The 16,504-nt window shown below is 36.8% G+C and overlaps 2 protein-coding genes across 5 annotated transcripts in view; both read right to left on the minus strand.

The window, feature by feature from the left end:
• Positions 1–16,504, minus strand: part of LOC141399276 (uncharacterized) — a 157,389-nt gene that overhangs the window by 116,057 nt on the left and 24,828 nt on the right. The gene's annotated exons all lie outside the window — the stretch shown is intronic.
• On the minus strand, positions 6,417–10,972 carry LOC141397360 (small ribosomal subunit protein eS26-like). The gene has a single exon (XM_073973511.1). The coding sequence runs from the start codon at positions 6,819–6,821 to the stop codon at positions 6,480–6,482; it is 342 nt and encodes a 113-aa protein (XP_073829612.1). The 5' UTR covers positions 6,822–10,972; the 3' UTR covers positions 6,417–6,479.

Consider the following 16,504-nt stretch of genomic DNA (forward strand, 5'->3'; position numbering starts at 1 on the left):
TAGACAGAGTATTAATTTTCCTATTGCACAAGTCTTTTCAACACAGACCTATCTCGCTTGAGCCTGGCTCTAATGACCCGTACTTGGAATGTATGGGGGTTGCTGTCAGGTGTGGAAATGCCGTGGTAGAGTTGCTGGACGTGTATATCCCGCCGATAAATAGCTGCGTTCCAGGTCATAGGCCCAACATTAGCACGCTTTTGGAGGGTCAAAAGCGTTTGGTCTTGGGGAACTTCTATGTTCATCATGAGTTGTGGCATTCGGTTCTCGAAAACGACCAGTAGTGCGATTCTCTAACTCATTTTTTGAGTTACCGACAATTGTCGGCAAAATAAAAATACTTATAATTTCGTTAATTACCGATGTTTTTCTGTAAGTTAGTGACAAATAAAAAGCCGTCGTAAAGTTCTACCGATAGCAAGAGTGTTGTCAACTTTCATTTGAACTTTTCATTCATAATTTTGCGTTTTAATTTTACCGATTTTTGTCGGTAACTCAAAAAATGTGTTATAGAATCGCACTACTGATGGGTATAGTGCTGGCTAATAGCTCTTCGTGTTGCACGGCCAATGACGACGTCGCTACCAGAATTAGGGGAGAGTGCCACAATTTGCCAGACATAACCATCGTGTGACCTAGTCTTACAAATGGACGATACCTGGCAAACCGTAATTTCTGTTGGATCAGATCATTTACCCATAATAGTCTCCATCAGCATACCGCCCGATATCATCACCTCTGAACGCCGCACATTTTTCAATCATGGGAAAGTTAATTCGCCGAGATTCAAAAAATTCACTAATTACCGCTTCAGAGATCTACCCAACCCTTCTGATGTTCGAGAAGCAGATGTGACGTTCCGAGACATCATCGCTGCTGCAATCGTTCGTCATATACCTGCTGGTCGAATACCCGAAGTGAGACCAAACTTCCCAACAGTGGCGACGGGATTAGAAAACAAGTAAAAAAGTATCAGTCAGCTTTGCTGACAGAGATATACCCTCAGCCTGTGTATATTGAAACAATTTTTTCAGAAAAAACGTATGTATTTAGAAGGTTTTAAAAATTTTGGATGTATGAACCGACAAAAATGTTGATTAGTATTAAAGATGAAAAGTTTTGCGGAGGAGATACTTAAAGGAATGGATCGACATTGACCATTATGGAAGTGGATCTCCAGCCACTACATATGGTGCCATAGGGATTTTTGTACACCCTTCGCGCTGTTTGCTCAAGAAGTATGGACTTGCCCCTGAAAAAAATTTTACCATCGTAATTGAGGCAGCGAATGCAAGTTGCTTCAACAAAAACTAAAGTGATTAGAGAGCAGGTTTTGAAGTGAATTTACCCAAACTTGTGTGTGGTTGGTACCCGATGGAGTGGACAAATATAGTCCTTATTTGAACCTGATCTATATCTGGTAGATATATTAGGATGTGTAAAGTATGGACCAAATCGGTTACTCCCTTCAAGAGTTATCGTACGTACAAATTTTCCGAACATTTTTGAACTTTTGTGGGGGAGGTACCAGAAGGAGTGGACCGATATAACCCATTTTCGAACTTAAACTAAGTTTGGACAAAATATTACGAAACCCAAATGTTGGATCGAATCGATTGATCCGTTGGAGAGTTATCGTGCGCTCCAGCCAACCAGACAGACGGAGGGACATTGCTCAAACGACTCCAAATTGTCTGAAACAGATTTCGTCCAAACCTACTTGGGGTCTAAAACCATTATTTCGATGAGGCACATTTTTAGCTGAAACAGCTGGAAGTGCCGAGAGTCGAGTATCTCACTAAATTTCTCTATTTGTCGATAGCTACCCACATCATTCCCAAAGTCTGGAAAATGGCCAGGGTGGTCCCGTTACTGAAGCCAGGTAAGGACCTCAGCAAAGGTGAATCTTACAGACCGTTTTCGCTTTTATAGCCCGAAGCAGAGACTCTTGAGGCTTTAGTCCTCTCCAGGGTTAGAAATAGCTATCCAGTTGCCGATCATCATTATGGGTTCTGTAAGCAGCACAGCACGACAACAGAGCTGCACGCCATCTCCACACATATTAGTCGAGGACTCAACCAGAGCAAGCCATGTAATAGAATAGCGATGGTGACGCTTGACTTATCAAAAGCCTTCTATACAGTTGGGCACTCCACGAGGACCTTGAGCAGACAACCCTCCGGCCAAGTTTGAAGGGTTGGATAATCAATTATATATATGGACGCCAGTCGTATGTGGAATTCAGGAACATGAAGTCCAAGCCCCGTAGTTTCCCAAGATGGGATGATATCTCCGGAACTGTTTAACCTTAAGTTCGTAGCGCACGGTGCTCTTGAAACAATTTTAAATGGAAGGTGCTTACACCTCTGAAGTTTTTGCGGATTCTGAAACTACAATGCTTATAGATGAGAAAAATCAAAAAACAAAAAAAAATCGACGGAGCGCTTTTTAAATAAATTGCGATTTAAGTTGACATTTTTAGGGGTTGTTTAGGTTTTCACGATTTTGCTTAGAAGCCGCAAGCCCTATCAAAATGGGACTTAAGAAAATGTTGTAGCTATGAAAATTCTCTACAAAATCGACCTTTATGAAATTTTCCTAGGTTTTACCATTTTTGAGATATAGAAGTTCAAATTGGGACAATGCATTGACTGTATCGCCCCCTTATAAAAACAATGTCATGAAGGGTGCGCCTTAACTAACTTTTGATGAAAACCGCTTACACAGGTAAGTTTTTGTGAATTCTGAAACAGCAATATTCATACATGAGAAAAATCCAAAAACAAGAAAAAATCGCTGTAGGGATTTTTAAATAAATCGCGGTCAAAATTCACATTTTTAGGTGTTTTTTAGGTTTTCACGATTTTGCTTAGAAACCGCAAGTCCAATCGAAATGGAGCTAAAGAAAATGTTGTAGCTGTGAAAATTCTCTAGAGGATTGACCTTTATCATTTGTTCCCAGCCTGTACCATTTTTGAGATAAAGAAGCTCAGTGTACATTTTTAGATTTTTTTGTTAGGGTTTCGCGATTTTGCTTGAATACGGTAAGTATTATCGATATGGGACCTGAGAAAATCTTAAAGCTGTGAAAATTCTCTACAAGACTGGCTTAAGTTACTTGTAATAAGTTGTACCATTTTTTTGGATATATAAGTTTAAGTTGGGAATTTGCAGTCATGACATTGTTTTATAAGGGGGCGATACAGAATTGAATTTGAATTGTCCCAATTTGAACTTCCATATCTCAAAAACGGTAAAACCGACGAGAATACCTTCAAGGTCATTCTTGTAGAGAATTTTCATAGCTACAACATTTTGTTTAGTCTCATTTTGATAGGACTTGCGGTGTCTAAGCAAAATCGTGAAAACCTAAACAACCCCTAAAAATGTCAACTTAAATCGCGATTTATTTAAAAAGCGCTCCGTCGATTTTTTTTGTTTTTTGATTTTTCTCATCTATGAACATTGTAGTTTCAGAATCCGCAAAAACTTCCAAGGTGTAAGCAACTCCCATTTAAAATTGTTTCAAGAGCACCGTGAGCGTTGAGATCGTAACGTATGCGGATGATTGTACGATCTTGTCAGTTACCTGACTTCCCGGTTGTCATTTGTGAAAGGCTGAACTCCTATTTGAACGATCTTACCCCCCTTTTTCCACGCAATGAATATACAAATATCCGCCACTAAATCTACGGCCACTCTGTTCACCTCATGGAGGGTAGATGCGAGAACCGAGTTGAATGTTATGGTCGATGGTAGCAGATTTCAGACCACCTACTCCAAAATTCTAGCGGTAACATACAATATGTTCATGTCGTCCGCGAATGTCACAGCTAACCACGACAAGCTGAGATGTCGGAACAAGGTAGTCAAGCCTCTAGCCAGCAGATAAAGAAACCTTTTGAACCACATATAACGCAATAGGTCGGTCAGTGGTAAGCTATGCGGTACCAATATGATCCGCGAATATGGATGCAACGCGATGGAATAAAATATTCAAACCTGTCAGAATGTCGCCCTGAGAACTCCAACAGAGTATCACCTTATGTCTTCAGTGGACCATCTACATATATGGAAAGACAAAGCAACACAATGGCATGCTTTCGCTACCGTGAGAGCCATCCTAATCAACATATGGTGGATAGAACCCCTCCACCCAGGCATGTCATGAGGGATCTTCATGATCTAGAAAGAGAGGTCCAACGTTACAAGAGATAACCTCTAGATCAAGAAGCCTATCAAGCAGGTTTAAATAGCATTCATTCGGATGAAGTCGCCGATGCCATAAAAAGCTATCATGTGAATGCGGTTCTCGGATCTATCGCAGCTAAGGAGCTTCAGATGCCACGACAAACCAGATTGGTTTTGGTTCAACTACGCTCGGGATGGCGCAGCCGTCTGAATTCCTATAGGGCATGGATCGATGACACCGTGCAAAACACACATGCACAGCAGAGAACAGAGTTGAGTGTGAAAACAGAGTTGAATGGCATGGTTAATGGTAGCAGAATTCCGACCACAAACTACCGCAATATTCTTGGGGTCATACTCGACAGTATGTTCTTGTCGTCCGCGTATGCCACAGCTTACTGCGACAAGCTGAGATGTATGAACAAGGTCCTCAAGTCCCAAGCCGGCAGCACATGGGGTGCAGATAATGAAATCTAGGTCGGTCAGTCGTAAGCTATGCGGCGCCAGTATGGTCTGCGCGCAACGCGATCGAAAACTATTCAAACCTGCCAGAACTGCCGCCCTGACAACTGCCACAGGGTGCCTAATCATGTCTTTAGTTTGAATGCGGTCCTTGGAGAACATCAGGGACGTACGCAGGGGGGGGGGGGGGGGCCCGGGCCCCCCCCGAAATGTTTTGGTCGACTAAAATTTTTTGAGCTACTTTAAGAAATTATTAAGTTTTTCACTAAAATAATTTTTTACTTTTGGAATTTTCAAATGAAAACTTAGATTGTTCTGAATGTCATGTAGTAAAATTTATGAACAAGTTGTCTAAGAAATATTTAAAACTTTTTGTTTGAATACTCTTTTTGAGAAAACTTCTAGTGAAATCTGTATTCTTTTTCTCATGTAATTTCATTATCAAATAATAAAGGTTGGGAATTCTATAATAAATATAAAGGTCTTGAGGTTTTAAACTCATTCTGTATTCAAAAAATTACGTGTTTAGTACTGTGCGGATTGGAAGTGCATGAAATGACAAGTTTACTGGACAAAATGTACGATATATCAAGTGTTTTCCGTGGAGCATATCTCTAAAACCAATAAGAAAATTGTTTTACTGTCTTAATTTTTTATTATTTATTTTATGGAGAAAAATTTATTGTTGTGCGTCATAAAGTGCTAATATCTGCTATAAGTAGCATACCCACCTGAATTTTTTCCTATCATTAACAAAGTTGTAGCTGAAAACAACCGCAAACAAAATTATTGCTCAAACATTGGTTAAATGGTATTAAAATCTGCTGTAATTTCGGACTTTAGGCTATCGATAAAAATGTACCTCATCAAAATAATGGCCTTTGACTTCTCATATGTTTCAACAAAATCCGCTTCAAATAATTTGGTGTCGATTTAGCCCAGTTCTTTCGTCTGTCTGGCTCGAGCGCATGATAACTCCCGAACGGATCAACCGAACTTTAAGTCATATCGGTCCAGTCCTTTTTTTCCACAAGTCTACCTTTGTCGAAGGTCCAAATCGATTTCTTCAGGACATAGACTAGGTTCGAATATGTATTATGTCGGTTCACTCTTTCAGGTACCTCCCATACAAAATTTCAATATCCGATTTCGCCGAAACTTTGAACATCCTAAAATTACTTCCGAATGTTCATATGTATATCAAGTACCAAGAGGGTCTATATGGGACAACATCTTCGGATACTTCCCTCACAAAATTTCAAAATAAGTGCAATATAAGGGTTGTTCGACAATTCAATGGACATGTTTGCCAATGCTACTCCTTGCGGTCTTGTTTACAGCGATATTCTATTTTTCGTGGGTAAGTCGATGCTTCCTGACATAACGGTTCAAAAGCTCTAAATCTTACCGTGGCCAACTAAACGCATTGACACGATAACTTTCAAAAGAAATTACTTCCAAAGTTAGGTCCACTTCCAAAATGGACCATTCTTGCAGGTATCTTCTCCACAAAAGTGCAAAACTTTTGCGCTCTTATCGAAGTCAAATTGATGATCACGACATAAACATTTATTCGCAACGCTCACAATCGTGAAGTTTTATACCCAAATGTTTCGATATTTTTGTCGGAAAGTGTATACGTCCTTAAAAGACAACGAAATTCTGAAACTCCCTGAGTACACAATTTTTAGGACTGAGATATTGGTTATGAAGCCCTATTCGATCTGTCTATAGAATTAAGTCTATACGTTTAAGACTGATACTTTTTTTACTTATTTTTTTTTCTTTTTAATAAAGTTTATTAATGCTTTTCAACAGCATTGATTTTACTTTCTTGGTTGATTGCGAGCCATATCCTTGGGGAAGGTTCTTACTGGAGGAGTACGAATGCGACGAGCTTCCTTGGATCTGTTTCTTACGACCTTGGAGTGAATAGCGCAGGATACACAGTAGTGCAATTTGGCGTACAATTTGGGCAAAGTGTAAGAATCCCAAATGGAAGCTTCAGAAATATCACGAACAGCAGCAGCTTCGACGATATTACGGATAACGAACTTCTTGATGGCCTTATCCTTGGGCACACAGCGGGCACTGTTGGTGCAACGCACAGCCTTTACATGACCTATGTTGTGCTTGCAGCGACCTCCGTTACGACGCTTCTTAGTCATTTTGTCAGTCTCCTTTGGCCGGAAGAAAGAAAAAGGAGAAGTGCATAATCTTTGGTCATAGTCCTTGGAAAGTTTTAAATGTCATCGAGTTCATAAACATCTAATCGTATAATTAAGGTAGAAATAAGGCGGAACAACCATTGGGATATCAGATGGAGCCTTTCTGACTTAACCTATTTTGTCAGGACTTAGCTAAAATTTTGCCGAGCCCGAATGTGGGTTTCGTAGTCTCAAACAGTACTGCGTGTAGAATTCGGAGTATATGAATCGTAGTTGGTATCGCCCGACTCCTGATAAAAATGTTTTCTGTTCTAAATGCCTGTTCCAGAACTTTCAAGAATCTACAAATTTTTACTACTGAAAATGAGTAGATTATTGTAGTACTGGAACAGACCATAAATGTAATTTTCTGAATTTTTCAGTTGAATGTACTCTATAACTTCTGGTAAAATAGTAAAGTTTTCGTGTTTTTATGACAAACAAGTAAAAAGTGTCAGTCGGCTTTGCCGACAGATATATACCCTCAGCCAATGTAAAGTAAAACTTTCACCTACGGACAGATCGAATGTCTTTAAGGTCTTTTCAGAATTTTGTGGCTCTTTTTGGACATTTGAACTTGCCGACGTGGATGTGGATTAGGAATTAATTGCACTAAGACACAAATGTTAAAACTTTGTGGGTGAGGTACCCATAGGGAGGACCGATATGAGTCATTTTAGACTAAATTTTGACAAACTAAATTTTGACAAAATATTAGGAAATCCAAAGTTTAGACCAAATTGGCCCCATTCAAGTGATATCGGCCTTGGTATTTTAGTGGCATTTTTAAATATTGGGGAGAAGTACCGGAAGTTATGGACAGGTATTGCTCCATGAAACTAAGTTTGGATTTAATATGACGAAGACTAAATGTTGGACCAAGTCGGTTGAACAGTTCGAGAATTATCGTGCTCTCCGACAGCCACATATGGTGACATAGGGATTTTTTACATCTTTCGGGCTGTTTTCCTAAGAAATATGGACTTGCCCCTGAAAAAACTGTTACCGTCGTAATGGAGGTAGCGAATGCAAATCGCTTCAACAAAAATCAAGGTGATTCGAGAGCAGGTCTTAAAGTGAACTTATCCGAAATTGTGTGTGAGAGGTACCAGAAGGAGTAGACAAATATAGTCAATATTCGAACCTGATCTATATCTGGTAGATACATATATTAGGATGTGCAAGGTATAGATTACATCGGTCACTACCTTCAAGAGTTATTGTGCGCACAATTTTTCCGAACATTTTTGAACTTTTGTGGGGGAGGTACCAGAAGGAATGGACCGAATCGGCAGATCCGTTCGATAATTATCTTGCGCTTCATCCACTACACATGGTGTTATAGGGGCTTTTTGCATCTTTCAGGCTATTTTCTCAGGTAGTATGGTTTTGCCCCTGATGAAACTTGTACCGCCGTATGGGGGTCCTGAATACAAGTTGCTACAAAGCGATACAACAACGATTCGAGAGCAGGTCCTAAACTGAACTTTTATGAAAGTGTATATACCCTCGTTAGCATAAATGCTGAGGGTATAAAAAGAATATTATTTTCTTACAAAAGCTTGCACTGTTTGATTGTAAATGTTCGGTACAAGTCTAATCTGCACTCGGGGATTCGAGTTATTCTTTTTTGGAGTTATTATTTCAATTAATTAATGGTATACAAATAACATTAATAGCCCAGCAAAATTTTAAGGAAGGGGTTCCATGCGATGACGTGATTTCATGACATCTTTTGCATTTGTTTAAACGAAGTCGTGAAAGATCCGATCTTTTCATCAGCATTTGAACCGATGCATAGGAACTCGTGAAAGATCCGATCTTTTCATTAGCATTTGAATCCATTCCATCGATCCAATAGTGATGAATTTAGTGTTTTTATTTATACAATTTATACACACTTTTCTAAATATATAAGATTAATTATTTACAGTAGGCTTGATGTTGTCGGAGACTCGAAATCACAACCAACGTTGTTAAAACTCTCGTCGTAATGATAACAAACAACAAAGGGTTGGTGAAAATGACATGCCAAAGCATTGGTGGAAATGGCATGCCAAAACATTGGTGAAAATGACATGTCAAAGCATTGGTGTAAATGACATGCTTTGGATTCAGAAATGAATAGCATCTTTTGGGGTCCACGCTCATATAAAATTCATCGATGAAGACGCTAAAAAGATGATATGCCAGATCACTTGCACCCATGATTGAATGACATCTTTGGCATCGAACATTTTGCTGGGAGGTTTTTCAGATAGATCTTCTTATCAGAATCAGTCCTCGCGGTAAAATGTGTCCAATTGATAACTTAATAAGGCAAAAGTAACACAAAACTTTTTTAATGAGACTGAAGTTAATGTGTGATATATGGATATGTACTTTAAGGAATAAGAAATCCTGTAAATCTTTGAAATAGAATCGAAACTGCCAAATATGAGCTACTGTGGTTAAAAATTCTGGAATACACCAAAACGTAAACCTACATGTGTAATATTCATTTGAAAGATTTTTTAGTTATTGCGTCAATTCTGTTGGAGAATTTGGTTAAAAACTTCAAAATACCAGGCGGAACTTTTGTATAGGGACTATACTGAACGTATTATGATATGCTGCATTTTACTCTGTTCCAAATTTCAAACTTATACCTATAATATTGTCAACTCTCTCTATTGAAATTATATACTTTGCGTCAATATTTCATTTAAAATCAACTAAAACCCTTTTAAAATAGCTTTATGTAACGCTACACAACATTTTGTAATTTCATGGTTTTTGGTCAAGTTGGGCCCCCCCCCCCCCCCCCCCCCGAAATGAAATCCTGCGTACGTCCCTAGAGAACATCCCCGGTTTATCGCAGCTGATGAGCATCCGCTATCACGACCGCGAGCACAACATGCATCAAAAATATCATGAAGATCCGAGAAGTTTTCCTAAACTGCACCTTAACAAACAATTTTAAATTTTCTGTGGGAGGTACCCGAAGAAGTGGATCGATATAGTCCGAATGTCTAGAAAAATTTTACGATATGCAAAGATTGGACTAAACGGAGTGGGCAAATATAGTCCAACATGAACATCAAATTACTAAAGGATATTAAGGAATGCTTTTAGGCATCAGAAGGACTTAGCGACCCTAAATCAATCCTCCTCACGTACGATCGTAATATATGTAGTTCTTAGCGTAGCCTAGAAATCCATGATGTAAACTGGAGTGTCGTGTTGCAATCGAGGAGAAATGTGCTACAAAAGTTGAAGTCAGCAGTAAGTCGACTGAAGAATAATAAGGCAATCCATGATGAGCCCCCAGTCGAACTATGACTGAGTTGAGTACCGAACGAAGTTATTACATACATATCCCTTCAACATCTTGCTGCAGAAAACATTGGCATAATCAAAGTCACTCTATAATGACAAGCTTTTGCCACAATAATTGTTCCCAGCCCTCTGAAGGCTAGCCTAAACGCCCATTTTAGAATACATAAAATGCGTTTACCTCAGGTTATTAAAAACAATTTAACTATGCTAAGGTCTAATTGATCTCTAATTGTTAATTTTTTTACAAAAACCCCTGTAATTTGCTCCACTGTCCTACAATGTCGCCGCTATGGGACAGCAAACAATGCCGCAGCAACAGGTTAAAATAACTTTGATTTCGAAATCGAAAGAAAAAAACAATTCCGCATTGAATGTTGTTTTTTTTTTGTCTCTATTGAAAATGTTAAATTGTTTGAAAGGAATTTATTTAGTCGCGGTTGTTGTCGTCGTGTGGCCGGGTGCCTTTGTGGTTGGTTGTTGTTGGTTTTCTTAAGTGGAAACCTTTTGTTCGGTTATTTTCCTATAGCAAAATTTAGTCAATTCGACTAGCAACAGTTGGAAACGCAAAAAAATACAAAAACCTTTAAGAAATGACAACAAAATTACTTTGGCAACAAACCGAAAATTCCCAATATTGTGTATTACAAACTCTAAGATTTCAATTCAATGATCGTGGAGTACAATCACTGGCGTGGTAATACAACTTCTTTAGGGGGGTTGCAACTTCTCTTAAACCTCTCAATTAGCCAACATTTTCTATAAATTTTGGGTGCGACAATTTTTTTTGTATTAGGGAACACTACATCCCTCCCACAAGTTGTGTACAACAATCCCAAGAAGTTGTGCTTTAATAATTGTTGGTAAGCAGGCCTTCTTTGCCTGCATGTACATAATTGTTATGCTGTTATTGTTTTTGTTGTTGACGGTGTTGTTAATGTTACTGCAATTTAACCTGTTCTCCGTTGTTGGCATTAAGCCAAAAACAATAGAAAATAAAAACAAATTCCAATTCCTAACATTAGAAACAGTTCCAAAGGCGACAATAAGCCCCACAGATAGACAGCCACAATAAGATACTGAAATTTATGGTTGGGAATAACAGTTTCTGGTTTATTTCAGGTAAAAGAAGTTGCTTGTCAGTTATTGAAAAACAATTCCAAATAACGTGTATGCGTAGCAGCGTACTCTGTTCATAGTTCATCGATTTTAGCCAGATTCATAAACATAAACACAGATCCGATTCCTAGGATAAAAAGAATAGATATTTAAAATGCTTGAAAAATATCCACGCCTCAGTTGGATGCTTGAAAAAAAATTCTGAAAAAAATCCACGCCTCAGTTGGATACTTGAAAAAATCTTAAAAAAATCCACGCCTTAGTTGGATGCTTGAAAAAATTCTGAAAAAAATCCACGCCTCATTTGGATACTTGAAAAAATCTTAAAAAATCAACGCCTCCGTTGGATGCTTGAAAAAAATCTTAAAAAAATCCACTCCTACGTTGGATGCTTGAAAAAAAAATTTAAAAATATCCACTCCTCCGTTGGATGCTTGAAAAAAATTCTTAAAAAAATCCACGCCTCAGTTGGATGCTCGAAAAAAATCTTAAAAAAATCCACACCTCAGTTGGATGCTTGAAAAAAATTCTTAAAAAATCCACGCCTCAGTTGTATGCTTGAAAAAAATTCTTAAAAAATCCACACCTCAGTTGGATGCTTGAAAAAAATTCTTAAAAAATCCACACCTCAGTTGGATGCTTGAAAAAAATTCTTAAAAAATCCACGCCTCAGTTGTATGCTTGAAAAAAATTCTTAAAAAATCCACACCTCAGTTGGAGGCTTGAAAAAAATTCTTAAAAAATCCACACCTCAGTTGGATGCTTGAAAAAAATTCTTAAAAAATCCACGCTTCAGTTGGATGCTTAAAAAAATCCACGCCTCAGTTGGATGCTTGAAAAAATCTTAAAAAAAAATCACGCCTCAGTTGGATGCTTAAAAAAATCCACGCCTCAGTTGGATGCTTGAAAAAATCTTAAAAAAATTCACGCCTCGGTTGGATGCTTGAAAAAAATTCTTAAAAAAATCCACGCCTCAGTTGGATGCTTGAAAAAATTCTTAAAAAAAATCCACGCCTCAGTTGGATGCTTGAAAAAAATTCGTAAAAAATTTCACGCCTCAGTTGGATGCATGAAAAAAATTCTTAAAAAAATCCACGCCTCATTTGGATGCTTGAAAAAAATTCGTAAAAAATTTCACGCCTCAGTTGGATGCTTGAAAAAAATTCTTAAAAAAATCCTCGCCTCAGTTGGATGCTTGAAAAAAATTCTTAAAAAATCCACGCCTCAGTTGGATGCTTGAGAAAAATTCTTAAAAAATCCACGCCTCAGTTGGATGCTTGAGAAAAATTCTTAAAAAATCCACGCCTCAGTTGGATGCTTGAAAAAAATTCTTAAAAAATCCACGCCTCAGTTGGATGCTTGAGAAAAATTCTTAAAAAATCCACGCCTCAGTTGGATGCTTGAAAAAAATTCTTAAAAAATCCACGCCTCAGTTGGATGCTTGAAAAAAATTCTTAAAAAATCCACGCCTCAGTTGGATGCTTGAAAAAAATAATCTTAAAAAAATCCACGCCTCAGTTTGATGCTTGAAAAAAATTCTTAAAAAAATCCACGCCTCAGTTTGATGCTTGAAAAAAATTCTTAAAAAAATCCACGCCTCAGTTTGATGCTTGAAAAAAATTCTTAAAAAAATCCACGCCTCAGTTGGATGCTTGAAAAAATTCTTAAAAAAATCCACGCCTCAGTTGGATGCTTGAAAAAAATTCTTAAAAAAATCCACGCCTCAGTTGGATGCTTGAAAAAAATTCTTAAAAAAATCCACGCCTCAGTTGGATGCTTGAAAAAAATTCTTAAAAAAATCCACGCCTCAGTTGGATGCTTGAAAAAAATTCTTAAAAAAATCCACGCCTCAGTTGGATGCTTGAAAAAAATTCTTAAAAAAATCCACGCCTCAGTTGGATGCTTGAAAAAAATTCTTAAAAAAATCCACGCCTCAGTTGGATGCTTGAAAAAAATTCTTAAAAAAATCCACGCCGCCGTTGGAACCTTGAAAAAAAATCCACGCCTTAGTTGGATGCTTGAAAAAAATTCTTAAAAAAATCCACGCCTCAGTTGGATGCTTGAAAAAAAATCTTAAAAAAATCCTCACCTCAGTTGGATGCTTGAAAAAATTCTTAAAAAAAACCACGCCTCAGTTGGATGCTTGAAAAAAATTCTTAAAAAAATCCTCACCTCAGTTGGATGCTTGAAAAAAATTCTTAAAAAAATCCACGCCTCAGTTGGATGCTTGAACAAAATTCTTAAAAAAATCCACGCCTCAGTTGGATGCTTGAAAAAAATTCTTAAAAAAATCCACGCCTCAGTTGGATGCTTGAAAAAAATTCTTAAAAAAATGCACGCCTCAGTTGGATGCTTGAAAAAAATTCTTAAAAAAAATCCACGCCTCAGTTGGATGCTTGAAAAAAATTCTTAAAAAAATCCACGCCTCAGTTGGATGCTTGAAAAAAATTCGTAAAAAAATCCAAGCCTAAGTTGGATGCTTGAAAAAAATTCTTAAAAAAATCCACGCCTCAGTTGGATGCTTGAAAAAATTCTTAAAAAATCCACGCCTCAGTTGGATGCTTGAAAAAAATCTTAAAAAAATCGACGCCTCAGTTGGATGCTTGAACAAATTCTTAAAAAAAATCCACGCCTCAGTTGGATGCTTGAAAAAATTCTTAAAAAAAATCCGCCTCAGTTGGATGCTTGAAAAAAATTCTTAAAAAAATCCACGCCTCAGTTGGATGCTTGAAAAAAATTCGTAAAAAAATCCAAGCCTAAGTTGGATGCTTGAAAAAAATTCTTAAAAAAATCCACGCCTCAGTTGGATGCTTGAAAAAATTCTTAAAAAAATCCACGCCTCAGTTGGATGCTTGAAAAAATTCTTAAAAAAAATCCACGCCTCAGTTGGATGCTTGAAAAAATTCTTAAAAAAATCGACGCCTCAGTTGGATGCTTGAAAAAATTCTTAAAAAAAATCCACGCCTCAGTTGGATGCTTGAAAAAATTCTTAAAAAAAATCCACGCCTCAGTTGGATGCTTGAAAAAATTCTTAAAAAAAACCACGCCTCAGTTGGATGCTTAAGAAAAATCTTAAAAAAAACACACCTCAGTTAGATGCTTGAAAAAATTCTTCAAAAAATCCAGGCCTCTGTTGGATGCTTGAAAAAAATTCTTAAAAAAATCCACGCCTCAGTTGGATGCTTAAGAAAAATCTTAAAAAAAACACACCTCCGTTAGATGCTTGAAAAAATTCTTCAAAAAATCCAGGCCTCAGTTGGATGCTTGAAAAAAATTCTTAAAAAAATCCACGCCTCAGTTGGATGCTTGAAAAATATTCTTAAAAAATCCACGCCTCAGTTGGATGCTTGAAAAAAAATTCTTAAAAAAATCCACGCCTCAGTTGGATGCTTGAAAAAAATTCTTAAAAAAATCCACGCCTCAGTTGGATGCTTGAAAAAATTTCTTAGAAAAATCCACGCCTCAGTTGGATGCTTGAAAAAATTCTTAAAAAATCCACGCCTCAGTTGGATGCTTGAAAAAATTCTTAGAAAAATCCACGCCTCAGTTGTATGCTTGAAAAAATTCTTAAAAAATCCACGCCTCAGTTGGACGCTTGAAAAAATTCTTAAAAAAACCACGCCTCAGTTGGATGCTTGAAAAAAATTCTTAAAAAAATCCACGCCTCAGTTGGATGCTTGAAAAAATTCTTAAAATATACGCGTCTCAGTTGGATGCTTGAAAAAAAATTCTAAGAAAAATCCCCGCCTCAGTTGGATGCTTGAAAAAAATTCTAAGAAAAATCCCAGCCTCAGTTGGATGCTTGAAAAAAATTCTTAAAAAAATCCACGCCTCAGTTGGATGCTTGAAAAAATTTCTTAAAAAAATCCACGCCTCAGTTGGATGCTTGAAAAAATTTCTTAAAAAATCCACGCCTCAGATGGATGCTTGAAAAAAATTCTTAACAAAATCCACGCCTAAGTTGGATGCTTGAAAAAAATTCTTAAAAAAATCCGCGCCTCAGTTTGATGCTTGAAAAAAAATCTTAAAAAAATCCTCACGTCAGTTGGATGCTTGAAAAAAATTCTTAAAAAAATCCACGCCTCAGTTGGATGCTTGAAAAAAATTCTTAAAAAAATCCACGCCTCAGTTGGATGCTTGAAAAAAAAAATCTTAAAAAAATGCAGGCCACAGTTGGATGCTTGAACAAAAAAATCATAAAAAAAATCGACGCCTCAGTTGGATGCTTGAAAAAAAAAATCTTAAAAAAATCCACGCCTCAGTTGGATGCTTGAAAAACAATCTTAAAAAAATCCACGACTCAGTTGGATGCTTGAAAAAATTCTTAAAAAAATCCACTCCACAGTTGGATGCTTGAAAACAATTCTTAAAAAATTCCACGCCTCAGTTGGATGCTTAAAAAAATCCTTTTATACCCAAGTGTCAATTGCTCGTTTATGATACGATACTAAACACATTACGTTTTTCGTTACGTCCTATTATGCATTGCACACATATGAAATACTAATAATAATATAATTTTTAAGGTGTAGTTGTTGTTATGGCATACTTTAAAGTTATTGTTCTTCTTTTTTAGCAAAGAAAAAAGCGAAATGAAAGAATATGAAGTCGATTCAATTCTTGTTTTGCAGCAGCTGAACAAGTTCATCAACTTCATGGCTCAATGATTGATGCTGATGATGGTTGCTCTATCATGATTCACAAAATGCAATTAGATGATGCTAATAAAAAAATGTATATGTATCTTTTAATAAAAAAAATATGTTCGCGATTTTTACCTGAATAGAAAATAAAGTTTTTATATGGAATATTTTATTATTAATTAGACCATTGGTGGCTTTTTTGGAACAGCTGTTATTTTTTTCAAAATTTAATTTAGTTGAATCCCATAGCTGCTGTTTTAATTAATATTTTATCAAAACAACTAATTTATTAATGGAAACATTTTGGCATTGTTCCCCAAATGTAACGCAAAGAAGACTATAGTTTCGAACATCGCCACAGGTTCTCATTGCTTCCTTCCTTTTTTTGTTAAATAAATAAATATTGCAGGAAAAATTAATTGTCTCCTAAATCTGTTCTCTCCTAATATTCTGTTATTTGTCTATTTACTGTAAGTTATAAATATTGTTGTAAATATGAAAAATTCTTTTGCACATTCCAATGACCAATCAAATGTTGGCATTAATAAACAATTACGTCAAATCAAA

The sequence above is a fragment of the Musca autumnalis genome, unplaced genomic scaffold (genome assembly GCF_047663935.1).
Source record: "Musca autumnalis isolate F117 unplaced genomic scaffold, ASM4766393v1 scaffold_3, whole genome shotgun sequence".
Lineage (NCBI taxonomy): Eukaryota > Metazoa > Arthropoda > Insecta > Diptera > Muscidae > Musca > Musca autumnalis.